Raw genomic sequence first — 25,205 nt, 5'->3', positions numbered from 1 at the left:
CAGCACTAATATTACATAAGAACATAAGAACATAAGAAAGGAGGAACACTGCAGGAGGCCTGTTGGCCCATACTAGGCAGGTCCTTTGCAATTCATCCCACTAACAAAACATTTGCCCAACCCAATTTTCAATGCCACCCAAGAAATAAGCTCTGATGTGAAAGTCCCTCTCAAATCCAACCCCTCCCACTCATGTACTTATCCAACCTAAATTTGAAACTATCCAAAGTCCCAGCCTCAATAACCCAACTAGGTAGACAATTCCACTCATCTACTACCCTATTTCCAAACCAATACTTTCCTATGTCCTTTCTAAATCTATACTTATCCAATTTAAATCCATTACTGCGGGTTCTCTCCTGGAGAGATATCCTCAAGACCTTGTTAATATCCCCTTTATTAATACATATCTTCCACTTATACACTTCGATCAGGTATCCCCTCATTCTTCGTCTAACAAGTAAATGTAACTTAAGAGTCTTCAATCTTTCTTCATAAGGAAGATTTCTAATGCTATGTATTAATTTAGTCATCCTACGCTGAATGTTTTCTAACGAATTTATGTCCATTCTGCAATATGGAGACCAGAACTGAGCTGCATAATCTAGGTGAGGCCTTACTAATGATGTATAAAGCTGCAGTATGACCTCTGGACTTCTGTTGCTTACACTTCTTGATATAAATCCAGTAATCTATTTGCCTTATTACGTACGCTTAGGCATTGCTGTCTTGGTTTAAGGTTGCTGCTCACCATAACCCCCAAGTCCTTTTCGCAATCTGTATGGCTAAGTTCTACATCATTTAACTTATAAGTACTAGGGTTATGGGCACTCCCAAGCTTCAGAACCTTGCATTTATCTACATTGAACTGCATCTGCCACTTTTCTGACCAAGAATAGAGTTTGTTTAAATCCTCCTGAAGTTCCATAACATCTACGTTTGAATCAATTATCCTACCTATCTTTGTGTCATAGGCGAATTTGCTCATATCACTAGTAATTCCCTCATCAAGATCATTGATATATATTATAAACAACAACGGGCCCAACGCCACTTGTTACAGATCCCCACTCGGATTTAACCCCATTTATGGACACTCTCTGCTTCCTGTCAGTGAGCCATGACTCGATCCACGAGAGCACTTTTCCCCCAATGCCATGAGCTGCCACTTTCTTTAACAGTCTATGGTGCGGAACTCTATCAAAAGCCTTACTAAAATCTAAGTAAATAATATAAAATTCTTTATCGTGGTCAACAGCCTCAAAAGCTTTACTGAAGAAAGTTAATAAATTAGTTAGACAAGACCGGCCTCTTGTGAATCCATGCTGAGTATCATTAATCAAGCTATGCTTATCGAGATGGCTTCTTATAATCTCAGCTATAATTGACTCTAGTAATTTGCCTACAATTGAGGTCAGGCTTATTGGGCGGTAATTTGACGGTAACGACTTGTCCCCTGTTTTAAAAATAGGAATTACATTAGCCATCTTCCACATATCAGACACTACACCTGGTTGAAGAGATAAATTAAAAATATTAGTTAATGGTTCACAGAGTTCCATTTTGCATTCCTTAAGAACCCTTGAAAAAACCTCATCAGGACCCGGCGACTTATTTTGCTTCAGTCTGTCTATCTGCTTCACAACCATTTCACTAGTGACTGTGATGTTACATAATTTATCTTCTTGTAGCCCACTATAAAAATTAATTACTGAAATATTGTTAGTGTCTTCCTGTGTAAAAACTGAGAGAAAATAATTATTAAAAATCGAGCACATTTCATTATCTTTGTCAGTAAGGTGCCCATAGGTATTTTTAAGGGGACCTATCTTATCTCTAACTTTTGTTCTATAGACCTGGAAAAAACTTTTTGGGTTAGTTTTAGAATCCCTAGCAACTTTAATTTCATAGTCTCTTTTAGCTTTTCTTATCCCCTTTTTAATGTCCCTCTTAATGTCAATATACTGATTCATAAGATGACCCTCATCTCTTTTGATACGCCTATAAATACCTTTCTTATGCCCTAGTAGATATTTGAGCCTATTATTCATCCATTTTGGGTCATTTCTATTTGATCTAATTTCTTTATATGGGATAAACGTTCTTTGAGCAGCATGTATAGTGTTCAGAAAACTGTCATATTGATAGCTAACTTCGTTACCCCAGTCAACAGATGATAAGTGTTCTCCAAGCCCATCGTAATCTGCTAAGCGAAAATCTGGAACTGTTACTGAGTTATCGCTACTATCGTACTTCCATTCAATGCTAATTGTAATTGATTTGTGGTCGCTAGCACCCAGTTCCTCTGAAATTTCTAAATTATTAACAAGGGATTCATTGTTTGCCATAACTAAGTCAAGCAGGTTATTTCCCCTTGTAGGTTCTGTCACAAACTGCTTCAAAAAACAATCCTGAACTACTTCTAAGAAGTCGTATGATTCTAAATTCCCAGTCAAGAAATTCCAATCAATATGACTAAAGTTAAAGTCTCCTAGAATTACTACATTATCGTGCCTTGTGGCCTTAACAATTTCCTCCCATAGTAGTCTCCCTTGGTCCCTATCTAAGTTTGGGGGACGGTATATCACTCCTAAGATCAGTTTTTCAATCCCCTCTGAAAATTCTATCCAAACAGACTCTGTATGTGTTACTTCAGACTTAATACCCGTTTTTATGCAACAGTTCAAGCGATCTCGGACATACAATGCCACCCCCCCCCCTTCCCGATACTTCTATCTACTTGGAACAATTTAAAACCCTGAATATGACATTCCTCAGGCATGTCCCGACTTTTTGAATTAAACCACGTCTCAGTTAAGGCAAATACATCAATGTTACCTGCACTAGCAACTAATCTCAACTCGTCCATCTTATTCCTAGCACTACGGCAATTAACATAATAAACATTGAAAGACTCTCCTTTCTCTTTACCCTTCCTGCTCATTTCTGTTTTTCTACTAAACCTATTACTGTCCTTATCACCCAAAATCCCTGGCTTTTCAATATCTACCTCGTTCTGCTTATTACTAGTTCCCCCAGAACTCGTAATATTACTACACTGGGACTTCACTGTTTTCCTGCCAAAACCCATACCACTAACTATTCCTAGTTTAAAGTCCTAACTGCTCCCTCCACTGCAGTTGCCAGTGCTACCATCCCAGACCTAGATAAGTGAACCCCATCCCTGGCATACATGTCATTTCTGCCATAGAAGAGGTCCCAGTTGTCAATAAATGTTACCGCATTTTCCTTACAGTATTTGTCCAGCCAGCAATTAACACCAATTGCCCTGGACAACCATTCATTTCCAACTCCTCTCCTTGGCAAAATACCACATATGACAGGGTTCCCACCCTTACTCCTAATTATTTCTATTGCTGACCTATATCTGCTAATCAGGTCTTCACTCCTACGTCTGCCAACATCGTTGCCTCCAGCACTGAGACAGATAATAGGATTGCTCCCATTACCTCTCATGATGTCATCCAGACGGCTAACAATATCCTCCATCTCAGCCCCAGGAAAGCAAACTCTCTGTCTTCTACTCCTGTCCTTCAAGCAGAATGCCCTATCCATGTTCTTCAAGTTTCTCCTATGTATGGACTGATGAAGCCACTGTGTGGCGAAAAGTTTCCTCAATAAAGATACCCAAGAGTTGCCCATGTGTCTAATTTATCAACATGTCGGTTCTCTGAACCATTCATCTACAAACCTGTCAGGCACTGCAACTTCTTGGGATCTTAATACTTAGGAATTCTTCGCTTGCCTAATTCTTGGGCACAACCTACTTCCACATTGAACAAATGTGACACCACCTATGACTGCTGCACCTCTCCTGCCATACGGTTTATAAGCTGCTTCTCCGCTCATCTGCCGTATTCTACTCAAGATTGATGGACTGAACACATCGACTCAAGGTTGAGGGACTGATTACCTCATTCTCCTCCTGTTCTTCAAGTTTCTCCTATGTATGGACTGATGAAGCCACTGTGTGGCGAAACGTTTCCTCAATAAAGATACCCAAGAGTTGTGCAAGAAAGGTATAAAATACCGACAATATGAAAGTTAAGACACATGTGCAACATCTGGATATCTTTATTGTAGACGTTTCGCCATCCAGTGGCTTTATCAATACAGATTCTAGGACATAATAGGAAGAAAGTAGAACTATATACAAAAGATGAGGTAATCAGTCCCTCGGCCTTGGAGTTAGTGTTCACAGCATCGTGGTGGAGGAGAATCTGGAGCAAAGGCAAGAAGACTGACGCCTCTACATTCTTCAATCAAGGAATCCTTGCCAAGACCATCCGCATTCCTCCAAACTCTCTCTTCACTCCGAACTTCCACCCCATCACACAATGTCTGAAATGCTACAAATTCGGCCACGACAAAATCTCATGCACTTCCACACAAACCTGCTCCAGATGTTCAGCAACTGGCCACTTCTGGAACACTTGCAACCTCCCCCTTAAATGTTCTAACTGCGGCGGGTCACACACTGCAGTTACAAACTCCTGCCCTACTAGAAAAGACATTCTCTCCACCCTCAGAGCCAGCCAACCTCCCTCCCTCCCCATCCCCTTCCCTGCACCTCCCTCCCCGGCACCTCCCTCCCCTACCCCCAATGCCTGGGCCACCCCACGCACTTGGTCTACCTCTTCTACTCTACACACATCAAACATCAACACACAGACTACAAGCACTTCTCCTTCTACACCTACACCCACACTAGACTACAAAACTAACTGTCAACTCGCCACTGCTGCCCACTCTGCGATGGTAATCTCACAAGCTTACCAATCAGACTACTCACATGTCCTTAACCTAATCTTGTCTGCTAACAATCTTCCCTCTTTAATTATCCCTCCTTCCTGCTTCTCTTCTAAGCCTACTACAACCTCTCCCTCCTCCCTCTCTCCCACCCCCCACTTCCTACTCCAACCAGCTTTCCTACTCCCCTACCCCTCTTCACTACTTCCACACCTCCCACCAACACCCCTACTGCTGCTGCTACGACCACCCCTCCCCCCACTTCCTCATCCCCTTCCAAAGCTTCCACTTCCTCATCGCTTACCATAGCTTCCACTTCCTCATCCCTCACCATAGCTTCCATTACCTTATCCCCTACCAAAGCTTCCACTTCCTCTGCATCCACCTTTGCCCACTCCACCACAACCAAAACTTCATCCAGGTCCAACTCCACCTCCTCCAGACAAAATCCACTCAAACCTAAACCTGCCCCAACTTCTGACAGACAGACCAAAGAACATATAAACAGATCCATCTCTTCCTCCCCTTCCAGGAAACGGGTCCGTAGCACCTACAAACACACATCCACTGATGGCACCACTGTCAAGGGCTTTAATCCAAACTCCTCCCCCGATATTAACTTTGCTTTGACGAAACCATTAAATCACGTTTAAGGTGATTCAGTTCAACGTACGTTCTTACTTTACAATTAGACACCTACTGGCCGAGCTACTTGAAGCAGAGAGGCCAGATATTGTTTTACTAAACAGTACCTGCCTCAAAGCCCCTCAACGCAACCGCCATTATGGTTATACTGCACTACAGTCCCCCTATGATCCCCACGATGGGGTTGCCATCCTTGTTAATTCCAACATAAAACACGAATTTCTCCCAATCCCTTTTTTTCACCAACACTGTCTTGCAGTCAGAATACACACCCACCTCGGTCCCTTTATCTTTTTCACCACCTATGCTCGCCCAAACACTATTCTCAACATACACGACCTTTCCTTAGTCTTCAACTACACCAACACACCAACATACCTACTAGCTGACATGAATGCCAAACACACCGCCTTTCATCACGCCAGTAACAACCAACTTGGTCTCCAATTACTCAACTTCACAAACCATAAACACCTAATTCATCTTGGCCCAGACTTCAATACCTTCTACAACCACACGGGCCAAGGCAAACCAGACATCATTCTGGCAAACCGAGCCAGCTCTCTATTTCAACACTACATTTCACCTGGCCCTATTACAGGCTCTGATCACATCCCAGTCATCTTACACATCTCCTCCAACCCTATCCTCATTCCAACCACACCTTCCTTCTCCTACAAGAACGCTGACTGGGATGCTTTCAAACAACACATAGACAATATTAACCTCACCTATGACTACAACAACAAACCTATCTCTGACATCGATACTCAACTTGATCTCATCCAGGACACCATTACACAAGCAGCCAACATCGCAATACCAAAGAAAACTCACACCACTCACACACAAAAACTCACACAAAAAAGCGTTGATTTAAAGTTCCTACATGACCCATGGGACCATTTACGATAAAGATTGCATGCAATCTAGGCATGACTTAGTTTGTCACCCTTTCTGCAGACTACACAGATTTTCATGGTGGTGGTGGTCATTTACAACACTTTACAACTCTTCTATCTAATCTATACTAAAATTATTTATTTGTTAGTGTTTTACAGTTCTTCTGGGTACGCTGGGTAGGCTGACTAGGATAGGCTTTACATAAAAGATTATTTTTTTGTATTGTATATATATATTTATATATATATATGTGTATATATATATATATATATATATATATATATATATATATATATATATATATATATATATATATATATATATATATATATATATATGTATATATATATATATATATATATATATATATACATATATATATATATATATATATATATATATATATATATATATATATATATATATATATATATATATTGTATATTGGTATTACATAAATTTTATATATTATAGTTTCCATCCCATACAACAATCTTCCCTCCTGGTACACTTGAACAGTTCTTTAGCCCTTAAACCAGTGGTTCCCAAACTTTTTCAGCTTGTTACCCAATTTAACATGCCACATAAAGCATGTTACCCCTTTCACAAAATGTTGTTATTATTGATATATATGGCTAAATTAAAACACTTGAGATATTTTCTTTTATTTATTGTATTTGAACATTGTGCATCTCTAATGACTATTACCAAAGATGTCAAGAACATCAGTGGGATGGATGGAGTTGCATACTTGAAGCTAGTTTAGGAATTCTTGGCTTCATACCAGCTTATGTCTACCTCGGCTGATGCTCACAGATAAACTGACAGTGTGAAATAGAGGCAGCCTCAGGAAGTGAGTGACGCATACTGGACAGGTCGATCTGGGCAACTGAGTGACTTTTGTCCTGAAGCATACTTGTCAAAATACTTTTGGGTTTCCACACACTTAGCTATATATTTCTTCTTTTCTAATACTGTATATTAGTTTTTGATGTTTATTGTTATTTGGTTTAACTTTATTACTTACTTATAATAGGTTTACTTTACAAGTTTATATACTAAGACAAAGTTAACAATAATCCTCATACCGGGTACCGCATTGTTTTCTTGATTTTCAGAATTCATAACTTTTTTTCTGTCACCCCTCCATTACCCCCCAAAAATGGTTAAATTACCCCAGGGGGTAATTTACCCCCAGTTTGGGAACCACTGCCTTAAACAGTCCAAACGTATATCAACGTTCACTCGCGCAGCGCCCCGAATATTTTGAAAAAAAAAAATCGTTTTTTTATAGGAAAAAAGAGCACATTTTTTTAAGTGTTTTAGAATAAAAAATAATTTTAGGGTCAGTATTTACCGAGATATGAGGCCGCGAAGTTGGGACTTGGCGATCACCTGACGGCAACATGGCGCACTGCCGCTTACAGAAATTCTACATTTTTGCCGTTTTCTTAGATTTTTTTTTTTTTAAATTTCCTGGCTTTCATGATATGATAATTATGTTTTGTGGAAAATCTCTTGATTTCAATGCCAATTGTTGTTTACACAACAATATTATATACGAAATTATTATCATTTTCTCATAAACACACATGTACACACTGACAAGTGATTTTGCACACCTGGCTGAATAACATTCTATCATCTACAACTATATACAAGTATTTACATGTCTTACTTATGTTTCTAGAACTCTACGATTGTATGATACTCCATGAAGCATGGATTCATACACAGGGCCACCCCACACTGGTGACAAATGAATCGTGTGTCCTTCAGCTGTTGGGGTCGTTTTTTTGGTGGTAGCACACACAACACACTTTTTCTGGGCATTCTTCTTCTTTTGGGTAGGTGGTATTGGTACCAGATAGTGACAGTTAGGAGTGATTCGGTCCGGCACTTCCCCCAATGGCTGTGGTTGGGGGACAGGTTGTGGTGTGACAGGTCGGTGTTGAGAGGAAGGTACAGGTGTGGTACCATACTTTCTTGCTATCTGTTTGACAACATTCAGAGAAAATTCTGCAAAACGTTGTCGTTTTCCAGTCTTTATATCGTACATATTGAATGCATTGAGCACTGCAATGTCTACAAGGTGAAAAAACAGTTTTATATACCACTTGCGACTCCTACGCGCACAGTCAACAAACCATATCATGTCACACTTGTTAACTAGTCGCACGACAGCAGCTGGCTTTACAATAGGTTTTTGGTTGAACTTGCTCAGTCTGTCTGTCTGTACCATCTCGTTTCTGTGGATGTTTGACAGCAATGTCACGTCCCGTTTGTCATGCCACGTCAGTGCCATGATTTCATTAGCATGAAACACTTACTTGCATTGCACCTTCACCACTGCCTGCACTGAACCTTGGCATAAGTTTTCTATTCCTTATCACTGTTCCACATATATCAGTATTGTTCACACGTAGGAAATCAGCAAGAATAGGGCTTGTATACCATTTGTCTGTGTACAATGTATGGCCCTTGCCAGAGTATGGTTCCATCATCCTGCGAACAACATCACCGGAAATGCCCAACATTCGTCTGTCATCATCGAGTGTAAATCTCCCGGTGTATACAATAACATCCAACACAAGACCACTCTCACAGTCACACATAATAAAAAGTTTTATACCAAAGCGATTATGTTTGCTTGGTATATATTACTTGAATGACAAGCGTCCCTTGAACAGAATCAAGGACCCATCAAGGACTTATTCAAGTGTTTATTGTGTTCAATGTGCTTGAATTTGTGGTTAACAGTTACTCAGTATTGTGTTCAATGTGCTTGAATTAGTGGTTAACAGTTACTCAGTATTGTGTTCAATGTGCATGAATTTGTGGTTAACAGTTACTCAGTATTGGATAATGAGTTTATATTGTTTAATATATTTAGATTGTACAGTTTTTTTCGACAATAAACAATGATCAGTCTTACATCCTAGTTTAATCTTAGGTTAGGTTAGGTTAGGTAAGGTTCGTCAGGAAACAGGACAAATGTTTCCTGACGCGGGTCTTAGTCAGATGATGACCCGCCTTTGGAGCTTTTGGTCATCTGACCGAGGCCTTCCGCTGGCTTACCGGTCCACCCCTTTAAAAATTATGGTCATTTATAACCAGTCTGTCTATATAGTTTAATCTTGACTTCTGTTTTGACATCTACTTACTCAACTTAATAGACATTTATATTTACCTAAGCAGAGGAAAAGTATTTTATAATTCTGCGTATTGTAATTTGAGTTTAAGAATATTTATATATTAGTTCTAGCTTTCTTTTCGTTTACGTTGGTGTATTACCCATGTTGAAAAAAAACTAACTGCTTGGTTTAAACTACCAGGACCTTGAAGCCTGGGTGGCAGAAGCAGGCGACGAAGGCTTCATTTTCTTCAGCCTTGGAAGTGCTGTCAAGGCTTCAGCTATGCCAGAGAAGTAAGTGAGTTATAATAAAAACAATTAATATTATAAAGTCTTGTTAATGTTAATTATCAAATGACATTAATTTATTAATTTTTATGTAAGTTTATAAATTTTATATGCACATCATACAAGATATATGTAGTAAGATCATCTTTAATTTGATTAAAGTAACAATTAGTCCCGAAACAATCACTCACTTACATTTATCATTTGTTCCTACAGATATACCTGGGTCAGAGTTATTGATAAACTTACCTGAACTTCTCTGTTTTCCCTGACTTATCTTTCAGTCTTGAATCTTCAGCGGTACTCTAATTCTTATTAATTACCAACCTTTCCTCATGATTATTTTAGTAATTTGGTGCCGTTGTCTGTTTTTATTTATTATTATTTTTTTTTTTTTTTGGCAATCAGGGTTAATGGTTCTTTGTAGTTACCTACCGTAGCCAGTACTTTCTTTAATTACCTTCCAATTTTGGATTATGTTAATTTGTAATTACCTTCTTTATCCTATTTCTTTATAATTATCAACTTTCTTCCATGTTTCTTTACAATCACCTCAGATGATTCAGATTTCTTGTAATTTCCTGCTGTAGTCTATCTTAATAATTATTTTTCTCAGAGTAAGTTTCTATATAATTTCCTTCCAGTGTAACATTACCTTGTAATTACCAAGTTTGACTTGCGAGTCTTTGTAATTATCAAATATGATCTATGCTTCTGTGAAATTAGGTATCCTCGGAGGGAAAACTTGAAGTGGTTGCGTGATTTTTCTTTCTACTTTCCTTTTAATGTTTTTATTTCATTCATTACACGAGAGAGCTTTATGTGATCAGCTTCAAGCTCTGAAAACTTTAACTAGACTAACGTATCTATTAGTATTTGCAGAAGTTATAAGATCATATTCATAAAATTCATTCCAAGATTCCTGGAATGGGTCTGGTAACTCTCACTAGGTTCAGCTTCTTGGTTTTAAACCTCCTAAAAGATAACGTCTACTTCAGTGATGAGACTGAAACTGAAGGGTGTAGCAGCACATCTTTCAGTATTTTGTGAACAAGACTGCAAAATATTTATTCCTATAAATCACTTTAAAGATAGTTGATTTTTCCTCTTGTAAAAGGCTTTAATTGTTAGAAAAATTGGAATCGTTGAAATCATTGCCTGATTGATTCAAAATTTTCAGAAATTAGTTTTTTTTTCAGAAGGCAAGCTCAGCGTTGTTATAAGGCAGCATAAGTTTTGTGTTGTTACTGGACAGCATAAGTTTAGTGTTGTTATTGGGCAGCATAAGATTATTGTTGTTATTGGGCAGCATAAGTTTAGTGTTGTTATTGGGAAGCATAAGTTTAGTGTTGTTATTGGACAGCATAAGTTTAGTGTTGTTATTGGACAGCATAAGTTTAGTGTTGTTATTGGGCAGCATAAGTTTAGTGTTGTTATTGGGCAGCATAAGATTAGTGTTGTTATTGGGCAGCATAAGTTTAGTGTTGTTATTGGGCAGCATAAGTTTAGTGTTGTTATTGGGAAGCATAAGTTTAGTGTTGTTATTGGGAAGCATAAGTTTAGTGTTGTTATTGGGAAGCATAAGTTTAGTGTTGTTATTGGGAAGCATAAGTTTAGTGTTGTTATTGGGCAGCATAAGATTAGTGTTGTTATTGGGCAGCATAAGTTCAGCATTGTTATTGGGCAGCATAAGTTTAGTGTTGTTATTGGGCAGCATAAGATTAGTGTTGTTATTGGGAAGCATAAGTTTAGTATTGTTATTGGGCAGCATAAGTTTAGTGTTGTTATTGGGCAGCATAAGTTTAGTGTTGTTATTGGACAGCATAAGTTTAGTGTTGTTATTGGGAAGCATAAGTTTAGTGTTGTTATTGGGAAGCATAAGTTTAGTGTTGTTATTGGACAGCATAAGTTTAGTGTTGTTATTGGACAGCATAAGTTTAGTGTTGTTATTGGGAAGCATAAGTTTAGTGTTGTTATTGGGAAGCATAAGTTTAGTGTTGTTATTGGGAAGCATAAGTTTAGTGTTGTTATTGGGCAGCATAAGATTAGTGTTGTTATTGGACAGCATAAGTTTAGTGTTGTTATTGGGCAGCATAAGTTTAGTGTTGTTATTGGGAAGCATAAGTTTAGTGTTGTTATTGGGAAGCATAAGTTTAGTGTTGTTATTGGGCAGCATAAGATTAGTGTTGTTATTGGGCAGCATAAGTTCAGCATTGTTATTGGGCAGCATAAGTTTAGTGTTGTTATTGGGAAGCATAAGTTTAGTGTTGTTATTGGGAAGCATAAGTTTAGTGTTGTTATTGGGCAGCATAAGATTAGTGTTGTTATTGGACAGCATAAGTTTAGTGTTGTTATTGGGCAGCATAAGTTTAGTGTTGTTATTGGGAAGCATAAGTTTAGTGTTGTTATTGGGAAGCATAAGTTTAGTGTTGTTATTGGGCAGCATAAGATTAGTGTTGTTATTGGGCAGCATAAGTTCAGCATTGTTATTGGGCAGCATAAGTTTAGCGCTGTTATTGGGCAGCATAAGTTTAGTGTTGTTATTGGACAGCATAAGTTTAGTGTTGTTATTGGACAGCATAAGTTTAGTGTTGTTATTGGGCAGCATAAGTTTAGTGTTGTTATTGGGAAGCATAAGTTTAGTGTTGTTATTGGACAGCATAAGTTTAGTGTTGTTATTGGACAGCATAAGTTTAGTGTTGTTATTGGGCAGCATAAGTTTAGTGTTGTTATTGGGAAGCATAAGTTTAGTGTTGTTATTGGGAAGCATAAGTTTAGTGTTGTTATTGGGCAGCATAAGATTAGTGTTGTTATTGGGCAGCATAAGTTCAGCATTGTTATTGGGCAGCATAAGTTTAGCGCTGTTATTGGGCAGCATAAGTTTAGTGTTGTTATTGGCAGCATAAGTTTAGTGTTGTTATTGGGCAGTATAAGTTTAGCATTGTTATTGGGCAGCATAAGTTTAGTGTTGTTATTGGACAGCATAAGTTTAATGCTGTTATTGGGGAGCATAGGTTCAGCATTGTTATTGGGCAGTATAGGTTTAGTGTTGTTATTGGGCAGCATAAGTTTAGTGTTGTTATTGGGCAGCATAATTTTAGTGTTGTTATTGGGGAGCATAAGTTCAGCATTGTTATTGGGCAGCATAAGTACAGCATTGTTATTGGGCAGCATAAGTTTAGTGTTGTTATTGGACAGCATAAGTTTAGTGTTGTTATTGGACAGCATAAGTACAGCATTGTTATTGGGCAGCATAAGTTTAGTGTTGTTATTGGGCAGCATAAGTACAGCATTGTTATTGGGCAGCATAAGTTTAGTGTTGTTATTGGGTAGCATAAGTTTAGTGCTGTTATTGGACAGCATAAGTTTAGTGTTGTTATTGGACAGCATAATTTTAGTGTTCTTATTGGGCAGCATAAGTTTAGTGTTGTTATTGGACAGTATAAGTTTAGTGTTGTTATTGGGCAGCATAAGTTTAGTGTTGTTATTGGACAGCATAATTTTAGTGTTCTTATTGGGCAGCATAAGTTTAGCATTGTTATTGGATAGCATAAGTTTAGTGTTGTTATTGGGCAGCATAAGTTTAGTGTTGTTATTGGGGAGCATAAGTTCAGCATTGTTATTGGGCAGCATAAGTTTAGTGTTGTTTTTGGGCAGCATAAGTTTAGTGTTGTTATTGGGGAGCATAAGTTTAGTGTTGTTATTGGGGAGCATAAGTTCAGCATTGTTATTGGGCAGCATAAGTTCAGCATTGTTATTGGGCAGCATAAGTATAGTGTTGTTATTGGACAGCATAAGTTTAGTGTTGTTATTGGGTAGGATAAGTTTAGTGATGTTATTGGACAGCATAAGTTTAGTGTTGTTATTGGGAGCATAAGTTTAGTGTTGTTATTGGGGAGCATAAGTTTAGCATTGTTATTGGGCAGCATAAGTTCAGCATTGTTATTGGGCAGCATAAGTTTAGCGTTGTTATTGGGCAGCATAAGTTTAGTGTTGTTATTGTGTAGCATAAGTTTATTTGTTGTTTTTGGACAACATAAGTTTAGTGTTGTTATTGGGCAGCATAAGTTTAGTGTTGTTATTGGACAGCATAAGTTTAGCGTTGTTATTGGGCAGCATAAGTTTAGTGTTGTTATTGGGTAGCATAAGTTTAGTGTTGTTATTGGGTAGCATAAGTTTAGTGTTGTTATTGGGCAGCATAAGTTTAGCATTGTTATTGGGCAGCATAAGTTTAGTGTTGTTATTGGACAGCATAAGTTTAGTGTTGTTATTGGGCAGCATAAGTTTAGTGTTGTTATTGGGCAGCATAAGTTTAATGTTGCTATTGGACAGCATAAGTTTAGCGTTGTTATTGGGCAGCATAAGTTTAGTGTTGTTATTGGGTAGCATAAGTTTAGTGTTGTTATTGGGTAGCATAAGTTTAGTGTTGTTATTGGGCAGCATAAGTTTAGCATTGTTATTGGGCAGCATAAGTTTAGTGTTGTTATTGGGCAGCATAAGTTTAGTGTTGTTATTGGGTAGCATAAATTTAGTGTTGTTATTGGGTAGCATAAGTTTAGTGTTGTTATTGGACAGCATAAGTTTAGTGTTGTTATTGGACAGCATAAGTTTAGTGTTGTTATTGGACAGCATAAGTTTAGTGTTGTTATTGGACAGCATAAGTTTAGTGTTGTTATTGGGTAGCATAAGTTTAGTGTTGTTATTGGACAGCATAAGTTTAGTGTTGTTATTGGGCAGCATAAGTTTAGCATTGTTATTGGGCAGCATAAGTTTAGTGTTGTTATTGGACAGCATAAGTTTAGTGTTGTTATTGGACAGCATAAGTTTAGTGTTGTTATTGGACAGCATAAGTTTAGTGTTGTTATTGGACAGCATAAGTTTAGTGTTGTTATTGGGCAGCATAAGTTTAGCGTTGTTATTGGACAGCATAAGTTTAGTGTTGTTATTGGACAGTATAAGTTTAGTGTTGTTATTGGACAGCATAAGTTTAGTGTTGTTATTGGACAGCATAAGTTTAGTGTTGTTATTGGGCAGCATAAGTTTAGCGTTGTTATTGGACAGCATAAGTTTAGTGTTGTTATTGGACAGCATAAGTTTAGTGTTGTTATTGGGCAGCATAAGTTTAGCGTTGTTATTGGGCAGCATAAGTTTAGTGTTGTTACTGGACAGCATAAGTTTAGTGTTGTTATTGGACAGCATAAGTTTAGTGTTGTTATTGGGCAGCACAAGTTTAGTGTTGTTATTGGACAGCATAATCTTAGTGTTGTTATTGGACAGCATAAGTTTAGTGTTGTTATTGGGCAGCATAAGTTTAGCGTTGTTATTGGACAGCATAAGTTTAGTGTTGTTATTGGACAGCATAAGTTTAGTGTTGTTATTGGACAGCATAATTTTAGTGTTGTTATTGAGCAGCATAAGTTTAGTGTTGTTATTGGACAGCATAATTTTAGTGTTGTTATTGGACAGCATAAGTTTAGTGTTGTTATTGGACAGCATAAGTTTAGTGTTGTTATTGGACAGCATAATTTTAGTGTTGTTATTGTGCAGCATAAGTTTAGTGTTGTTATTGGACAGCATAATTTTAGTGTTGTTATTGTGCAGCATAAGTTTAGCTTTGTTATTTGGCAGCATAAGTTTAGTGTTGTTATTGGACAGCATAAGTTTAGTGTTGTTATTGGACAACATAAGTTTAGTGTTGTTACTGGACAGCATAATTTTAGTGTTGTTGTTGGGCAGCATAAGTTTAGTGTTGTTATTGAGCAGCATAAGTTTAGTGTTGTTATTGGACAGCATAAGTTTAGTGTTGTTATTGGACAGCTTAAGTTTAGTGTTGTTATTGGACAGCATAAGTTTAGTGTTGTTATTGGACAACATAAGTTTAGTGTTGTTATTGGACAGCATAATTTTAGTGTTGTTATTGGGCAGCATAAGTTTAGCTTTGTTATTTGGCAGCATAAGTTGTAATTTACTAATCTTATTAAGTAAATAATTACACTGATTTTCATTCACTAACTAATGGATGCATCTTCCGAAAGACTTATTATTACACACAAAACCGAGTATTACAATCAAAACCGAGTATTACATTCAAAACCGAGTATTTGAAAATTAGAAATAATGCTATTACTGATAATAATCACTTGGAATTGTTTCAAACAGATCAGTTACGGAGAATGCCTTTTTTTGGGCTTCTAACTTTCAGCTGTGTAAATATATAATTGCTCATTTTGTTACATAATTTGGTTTCTTTTTAACGCATACAAATATAAATTGCTCGTGGATCAAAATTGTTGTATGGAATGTATGCAGTAAAGTGTTACTTTGTCAGTTTTCGAGAAAATATATCAAATTGGATTTTCTTAAAATATACAAAATTAGATATAATTTTTTTTTAGGTTTGAAGAAATTATGTATGCAATAGAATAGCGAGAAAAAAAACGAAAATTATTGAAATCAAACCTTTTCATGAGGTGTTTAATTTTCATGAGTTCAGTGGTTCCTGAAATAATATATTTTTTTATGAGTTTATGTCCGAGTTGAGCATATTGTTATGTACAGTGTTCTTGTCTTCAATATTGTTACGTACAGTGTTCTTGTCTTCAATATTGTTACGTACAGTGTTCTTGTCTTCAATATTGTTACGTACAGTGTTCTTGTCTTCAATATTGTTACGTACAGTGTTCTTGTCTTCAATATTGTTACGTACAGTGTTCTTGTCTTCAATATTGTTATGTACAGTGTTCTTGTCTTCAATATTGTTACGTACAGTGTTCTTGTCTTCAATATTGTTACGTACAGTGTTCTTGTCTTCAATATTGTTACGTACAGTGTTCTTGTCTTCAATATTGTTACGTACAGTGTTCTTGTCTTCAATATTGTTATGTACAGTGTTCTCGTCTTCAATATTGTTACGTACAGTGTTCTTGTCTTCAATATTGTTACGTACAGTGTTCTTGTCTTCAATATTGTTACGTACAGTGTTCTTATCTTCAATATTGTTATGTACAGTGTTCTCGTCTTCAATATTGTTACGTACAGTGTTCTTGTCTTCAATATTGTTATGTACAGTGTTCTCGTCTTCAATATTGTTACGTACAGTGTTCTCGTCTTCAATATTGTTATGTACAGTGTTCTCGTCTTCAATATTGTTACGTACAGTGTTCTTGTCTTCAATATTGTTACGTACAGTGTTCTTGTCTTCAATATTATTATGTACAGTGTTCTCGTCTTCAATATTGTTACGTACAGTGTTCTTGTCTTCAATATTGTTACGTACAGTGTTCTTGTCTTCAATATTGTTACGTACAGTGTTCTTGTCTTCAATATTGTTATGTACAGTGTTCTCGTCTTCAATATTGTTACGTACAGTGTTCTCGTCTTCAATATTGTTATGTACAGTGTTCTCGTCTTCAATATTGTTACGTACAGTGTTCTTGTCTTCAATATTGTTACGTACAGTGTTCTTGTCTTCAATATTATTATGTACAGTGTTCTTGTCTTCAATATTGTTATGTACAGTGTTCTCGTCTTCAATATTGTTACGTACAGTGTTCTTGTCTTCAATATTGTTACGTACAGTGTTCTTGTCTTCAATATTGTTATGTACAGTGTTCTCGTCTTCAATATTGTTACGTACAGTGTTCTTGTCTTCAATATTGTTATGTACAGTGTTCTCGTCTTCAATATTGTTACGTACAGTGTTCTTGTCTTCAATATTGTTACGTACAGTGTTCTTGTCTTCAATATTGTTATGTACAGTGTTCTCGTCTTCAATATTGTTACGTACAGTGTTCTTGTCTTCAATATTGTTATGTACAGTGTTCTCGTCTTCAATATTGTTACGTACAGTGTTCTTGTCTTCAATATTGTTACGTACAGTGTTCTTGTCTTCAATATTGTTATGTACAGTGTTCTCGTCTTCAATATTGTTACGTACAGTGTTCTTGTCTTTAATATTGTTATATACAGTGTTCTTGTCTTCAATATTGTTACGTACAGTGTTCTTGTCTTCAATATTGTTACGTACAGTGTTCTTGTCTTTAATATTGTTACGTACAGTGCTTTTGTCTTCAATATTGTAACGTACAGTGTTCTTGTCTTTAATATTGTTACGTACAGTGCTCTTGTCTTCAATATTGTTACGTACAGTGTTCTTGTCTTCAATAGACTTCCTCTAAATTCTCAGCCATAGAGAACTGTTACTGTGAGAAAGGTCACCACTTACTAGTGTACAAGCTAACTTACTGATCTTACTGACCTTACTTACTGACCTTACTTATTGGCGTTACTTGTTTACGTACTTCCTAGTTAGATTTACGTACAAAACAATGTGGATTTGCCTGTGTAGTTCCAGCTTCGCCAAACTACCTTTTCTATAGAATAATGTAAATATGAAACAAAATGAGGCTGATGATATTTCGTTGTGAATATATTTCGCCAACCAGGGACGTTATTACACACAGAACAAGGCGTGGTTTATGACGGCCAATATCGTTTATAAATCTTGTTATTGAGATATTCAAGAAGTGGTTGTCGATGTTTCCGTGAAGACTTCGTTCACTTTCAGTGTTGTCGCTTCCATATGTGCTACTTTCTCCTTTGATTCTGGCATTTAATTATTTTAGTGATTTCGAAGATCTAAATAGCAGAGACAAAGATCATATTAACGTATGTTGATGTGAAATGATATAGCGATCACCTAACCTCTCTTATTCATTTGTCTACATCACTACATGACCTCAGTCTTTCTCGTAAATACCTCTGTACAGTATACATAAATACGTATGTCTTATTCTCTGTTACTATTGGGCGAAACTTTTTTTTTTTAATAATAATAAAATGCCATAACAGTTCATTTTGTGCATTATTTATCTGCTGTCGATATAGTCTACTGTTTATCGAAGAAAAAAATGGGAAACTTTAAATATTGGTTTTCATGGAATAATTTCTCTCTTGGTGGAAAGACTGAATTACTTTTGGCTTTTGAATATCTATGTTCACTATTTTTATTAAATAAATATAGATTTCAATTTGTGGGGGGATAACTTGTGAATGTTTCATTTTATTCACATTAAATGTTCAGTATTAATATTTAATTTCATTAGAAACTTATTACTCACTGTGAGGGAAAAGTTCAATAGATAGGAGTAGCGAGGGAGTATATAGTAACAATAGTTTCATTGCCGGCTGCTTGTTAAGGTAGGGTCAGTCTAGCTCCTGCTATCCCTTCCCCTCCTCCTTCCCCCCCCCCCCGAAAGGTGACGTGTGGGGCTCTGGTCCAAACAGTAATCACTAGACTCACTGCTCCCAGCACTACTGTAAGTACATGCCTGCCTTGTATTCTAGTGGATTTATGGGTTGAAAGCTTCACTTTTGACCAATAATAAACTTAGTCTTTTCAGCCTTGCTCTATGTTGACTGTTGTAATAATCACCACATCTTTTAGGTATTGTACTTATCATGGAGAGTGATTATTTAAGCAGTGGGTAACCTGTCTATCTTTTCAGCTTGGATGACAGAGAGGGTCACCTGTCAGTCAACAAGAAGAACTGGTGGAGATGGACTAACGTCCTGAGACTTACCCTTTTTGGATTTAATTACCTGTGCACCTGTATGAAATTGCAGGACGTAACCCCTCATCATTGCAGCGGTAAAGAACCTGCTTTCCTGTCATCGGGATATAATACTCAAGGCTATACTGTGAAGAACTAGCCAGTGGGTCGTAACCAACACCTGCGACCCCCCCCCATCATCAGCAACGGCTACGATTTCAACAACACAGTGCCACCAACACCAGATACCCCTATATATATTAGCGTTGAATTCAGTTATCATTTATATTTTTCATTTTTCATTTTCTTTAATGTAGGATTAATATTTCATTTTTAAGTGTTTTATATTTTATATTTTATATATAATAAAGTGTTTATGTTTTTCTGTTATTATTTCTTTTTCTATTCATTAATTTTCCTGAGGAGGAGCCAGCCTTGGTAATACTGTCTGAAGTTATTACAGGGCTGAGTAAGCCTTCACAAGTGGCGACCTTGCCAGGATACAATTCGACAGAATCAAGATTCAATTCCATCTCGAATCTACCATTGGAACTTCAACGCTGCATACCACAGACGGTTAACACCAGCCATGAGTAATCATTCTCTATGGTAGGGCTACGGTACAGGTATTTAAAAGATTTGGTGAATGTTATAGTCTCAATTTATTGTAAGTCAAGTCAGGCAGGATATAATAGCTAATTCTGCCACCTTTCTTGTGAGCTTGAAACACTTTGGAGGATTAGACTCTAGGGACCCGAGATTTTCCAGTGACAATTTGTTTCATTGAGCTCTTTATTTTATCAAGGGAACTGTCGTTGGACACTCTTGATTTGTTGGTGAGAAGATTGGATGGTCAAGGGACCCCATTCTACTTACTCTTTGCTCGGAGCCAGCATAGAACCCTTCGTTTTATTTAATACATATTGTTTAATTGAAGCAGGGATCGAGCTCTCTGGTTTATTTACAGTTTGAGCGGAGCCGGAATTGAACCCTCCGTTGTCTTTAATACCCGTTTCATTTCCCCTGATAGTTTAAGTTATTCTTGCAAGCATGGAGGAATACCAGTTTTGGATGAACATTGGAAGTAAGTTAGGAATAACAGGGAAAAATTTAGAATCTTTCATTAGTGCTAAGATCCAGGAAAGACTTGAAAGAGAGAGAATTGAGAGAGAAGAGAGACAGTTAGAAAGGGAAAGAGAAGAAGAAAAGGAGAGAGAGAGAATCGAAAGAGAAGAGAAAAAGGAGAGAGAGAGAATTGAGAGAGAAATCCAAGAAAGAGAGAAAGAGAAAGAGAAGACAAAAGGAGCGTGATAGACTTGATCGTGAAGAAAGAGCTAGAGAACGTGAGGAACAGGCTAAAATACGTGAGGAACAGGCTAAAATACGTGAGGAACAGGCTAAAATACGTGAGGAACAGGCTAAAATACGTGAGGAACAGGCTAAAATAAGAGAACTTGAGGAAAGAGCAAAGGATAGAGAAGTTGAGGAAAAAGCTAGAGAACGTGAGGAAAAAGCTAGAGAACTTGAGTTAATAGAGAGAGAAAAGGATCGCGAGCTCGAAAAATCTCGCCTTGAATTAGAGAATAAAAAGTTAACTATGACACAACAACAATTAGAGGAAGGAGTAATTGAACATCATGCAGTCACTGCACATATTCCAACACCTAATTTACCTCCCTTCACAGAGGAGGAAGACATAGCTTCATACATTATCAGGTTTGAAAATACTGCTACCCTCTGTGAATGGCCTGCTGACACCTGGGCTACCAGGTTAGGAATGTTATTTTCTGGTACAGCCTTGAATATCTATGCAACTTTGTCGCAGGATATCATATGTAATTATAACCTACTGAAGAAGGCAATCCTTAAAGCATATCAAAAAACCACTAATTCTTACAGGAAAGATTTCAGGTATGCCACCTTACAGCCTGGCCAGAACTTTCAGCAGTTACAGGTAACACTCGTTTGTTCGACTTTTGGATAGAGAGTTCAGGAATTGATCACAGTTATGAATCTCTTAGAGACTTCATGGTTGCTGACCAGTTCCTGACAGCTCTTCCCCATCAGATACGAACATTCATCAGAGAACGTAACCTGATTAAAGCTGAGGAAGTTGCTGAGGCTGCTGACCTGTATGCTGAGGCTCACAATTCCTATAAAGACCTAAAGGGATCAAACCCTAAAGGCAAGGGTTCATCAGACCTTAAGAAATCAAAGCCTCTAATGGAAAGTAAAATGACTTCTTTTATTCCTGTTTGTCATTTGTGTGGTGTTAAGGGACATAAACGTTCAGATTGTCCTTCTAAGGAGGTCCAAAAAGTTGGAAGATGTTTTAAAGACTGTAATGACCAAGCACCCTTCTGTTCAGGAACAGTTAATGGACTTAATGTATCTACCATTTTACGAGACACTGGATGCACATGTATAGTCATTTCTGATAAGCTGTTCCATAACCTTAAAGAAACTCATTCCTCTGCTATACTTTCAGACTACTTGGGCCGTACGGACACTTTTCCTACCATCCGTTGTTACATTAGGTCTAAATGGTTCACAGGTTGGTCTGAAGCCGTACTAGCTCCCATCACTTCTTGCTCCGTACTAATAGGTAATGTAAAAGGTGCCATTCTTCCTTCTGAGGTAGACCTTTCATCGCCAAAGGTGGACATAAGCTTTTCAGATCCTCTTCCTGTAGAGTCAGAGAAGCCCCTTGAAAGTTCAGATGTGACAATGTCTCGTGAGATTCATGTGGGATTAAAAACCATTGATGCTACTCTCGAAAGCGAGGTAGTAGGATCACCGGTTCACTTGTTAGATGAAAGTAAAGATATCACCTCCGATACCATAAATGTCTTGACTAGGGCTCAGACCAAAGCCCAGGCTTCTCCTGCTGTCCATCCTTTGATTTTCCCTGACTTTAAGCCTTTAGATATATCGAAGGATTCCTTTGTCAAGTTACAACGTAATTGCCCTTCTCTTCAGAATTGCCAAAATGCCGCTAAACAAAATCAAGTGATCCAAAGGAAAAACTTTTCATATAAATTTGAATATATAAAAGGTATCTTGTACAAGTCAGTATTCAAATTAAATTCAGATGAGATAGACTATTCCATCTTAGTTGTTCTAAGCCAATGCAGAGAGACTGTATTTAAAATGGCTCATGACCTGCCAGTGGCCGGACATTTCTCGCATCGTAAAACCTTAAATAAAATTAGGGAAACCTATTTTTGATCAAAAATGTCCTCAGATGTCACTACCTATTGTAGATCGTGTAAAGTTTGCCAACTGTCATCCTCCCGAGGTACCAGGCGAGTACCTATGGTCAAAATGCCTATCTTTACGGTACCTTTTGAAAGAGTAGCTATTGACATCGTTGGTCCTGTATCTCCACTTTCATCTGGGGGACATAGATATATATTAACATTAGTTGATTATGCTTCGAGTTTCCCTGAAGCCATACCCTTAAAGACCATAACCACTACAGAGGTGGCTGAAGCCCTTTTGTCCATCTTCTCCAGAGTGGGCATCCCTAGAGAAATTTTGTCTGACCGTGGGACACAATTCACATCTGACTTAATGCAACATCTATACCAGCTTCTGGGAGTGAAGCTTCTCTTCACCACACCCTATCATCCCAGCTGTAATGGGAGGATTGAGCACCAGCATTCGATTCTCAAGTCCATTTTAAGGAAACTTTGCTCCCTTAAACCTAAGGAGTGGCATCGTTACCTACCCTGTGCTTTGTTTGCCATGAGGGAAGTTCCCAGTGACTCTTTGGGGTTTTCACCTTTTGATCTTTTCTATGGTAGACAGGCCAGAGGCCCATTGTCCATCTGTCATGACTTATGGACTAATGAGGAGGTAAATGCTGAGGTTCAGTCTTCTTACCAGTTTCTCCTTGACCTTAGATCCAAACTTGAGGAGACCTCTGACATAGTTTCAAAAAACTTAAGTTTGTCAATGGACCAGTACAAAACATATTTTGATTCCAAAAGTCAGAGGAGATGTTTTAAAGTAGGGGATGAAGTTCTTGTACTTTTGCCGATCAAGTCAAATAAATTATTAGTAGCATGGAAAGGCCCATATAAAGTATTAAAAATTTGTGGGAAAGTTCATTACCTCATAGAAGTCAAGGGGAAACCTAAGCTTTATCATATCAACATCCTCAAGAAATATTACCGAAGAAATTCGGTTAACTGCCTTAATAACTTTGACTTAGTTTCTCCACACGAACTTGATAAGACAACTGAAGAATGTAAAGTGTGCGTAATTGACACCTCTAACTTAGACTATGATGAAGAACTACATGACTAGGTGACTATTGACCACTCGGGCGCAACCAACATTATTATTAATGAATCTTTGGATGACCATAAGAGACATGAACTACTTCAATGTGTGAGTAACTTTTCAGACGTCTTTACTGATATTCCAGGTGTTACCTCCACGGTAGTCCATAAGATTGACTTAGTGACGGACAATCCTATCAAACGAAAATTATACCCAGTTCCAGTTCACCTTAGGGATGCATTTGACCGAGAGGTAGACAAATTATTAAAACTAAAGATCATTGAACCTTCAGTATCTTCATATTGTTCACCAGTAGTCATGGTTAAGAAGGAGGATAATTCATATAGACTTGCTATTGACTTCAGAGGCCTTAATGCTATAACTCGGTGGGATGCTGAGCCTATGCCCTTAATAGATAGCGATCTACACAAATTTTATGACACTTCCTTCTTTTCAGAGATTGATATTGCACAGGCATATCATCAAGTAATGTTAGATCCTTCTTCTAAGAAGTACACCGCTTTTCCTACACACCAAGGACTGATGCAATATAGAACTATGCCCTTCGGTTTAGTAACTGCCTGTGCTACCTACGTGAGACTGATGAGAAAGGTCTTGGGTAATATGGCAAATGTTTCAGTTTATTTTGATAACATTTACGTAATGACATCCAAGTGGGGCGAACATATCCAAACATTATCATCAGTTTTGCGTAGGTTTCGCTCACATGGCCTCACTGCCAAGCCGAAGAAATGCTTCCTTGAGTATAACAAGATTAGATATCTTGGATTGATACTTTCTAATAACTCTCTGCAGCCTCTCCCCAGTAAGATCAAAGCTTTATTAGAATTTAAATTCCCCAAAACCAAGAAGCTCCTGCGTAGCTTTCTTGGTTGTGTAAATTTTTATGCACGGTTTATCCCGAACCTTACTGATCTTACAGGCATCTTATCCGACTTCCTTAAAAAGTCTGTGAAGGAACCTCTTGAACTTTCCGATGTAGCTCGGGAAAAGTTTTATGAGATTATAAGTGTCTTTTCGAAAGACCCTATTCTTAAGATTCCAGATATTAATAAAACATTTTGCTTAAGAACTGATGCCTCCAATACTGGCTTAGGTGCGGTGTTACTATAATACCATGATGGTACTTCCTTCCCTGTATGCTTCCTAAGCCAGAAACTCCTTTCCGCAGAAACAAGATACTCCACAATAGAAAAGGAATGTTTAGCCCTTGTGTGGGGTATCTCCAAACTTAAATTTTATTTGCTGGGAAAAGAATTCATTTTAGAAACGGACCACAAACCTTTGATATACCTAGAAACTTTTAAGAGAACGAACAGTCGCCTCTTGAGGTGGACATTGGCACTCCAGGCTTTTAAGTTCCATATTGTGTATATCAATGGATCATCCAATTATTTCTCTGACTGGTTAAGTCGTGACATTCAGTAGAATATTTGTTGCCTTATGCGACTTCCACATGTTAGAACTTTTTCCTCACCTATTCTTCTTATACTCCTTGACTATAAGTCTTGGTAAGGGGGAGTGTGAGGGAAAAGTTCAATAGATAGGAGTAGCGAGGGAGTATATAGTAACAATAGTTTCATTGCCGGCTACTTGTTAAGGTAGGG

At 37.5% G+C, this 25,205-nt stretch overlaps 1 protein-coding gene across 1 annotated transcript in view; it reads left to right on the top strand.

The window, feature by feature from the left end:
- The window catches only part of LOC128685992 (UDP-glycosyltransferase UGT5-like), a 265,203-nt gene that overhangs the window by 179,534 nt on the left and 60,464 nt on the right, over positions 1 to 25,205 (top strand). Inside the window, 1 exon segment of the mRNA XM_070083438.1 lies at positions 9,654 to 9,745. Coding sequence (XP_069939539.1) covers positions 9,654 to 9,745 — 92 coding nt within the window.

Source organism: Cherax quadricarinatus, chromosome 9, assembly GCF_038502225.1.
Source record: "Cherax quadricarinatus isolate ZL_2023a chromosome 9, ASM3850222v1, whole genome shotgun sequence".
Classification (NCBI taxonomy): Eukaryota; Metazoa; Arthropoda; class Malacostraca; order Decapoda; family Parastacidae; genus Cherax; species Cherax quadricarinatus.
The sequence above is the reverse complement of the archived record's forward strand: the minus strand, read 5'-3'. Positions and strand labels throughout refer to the sequence as shown.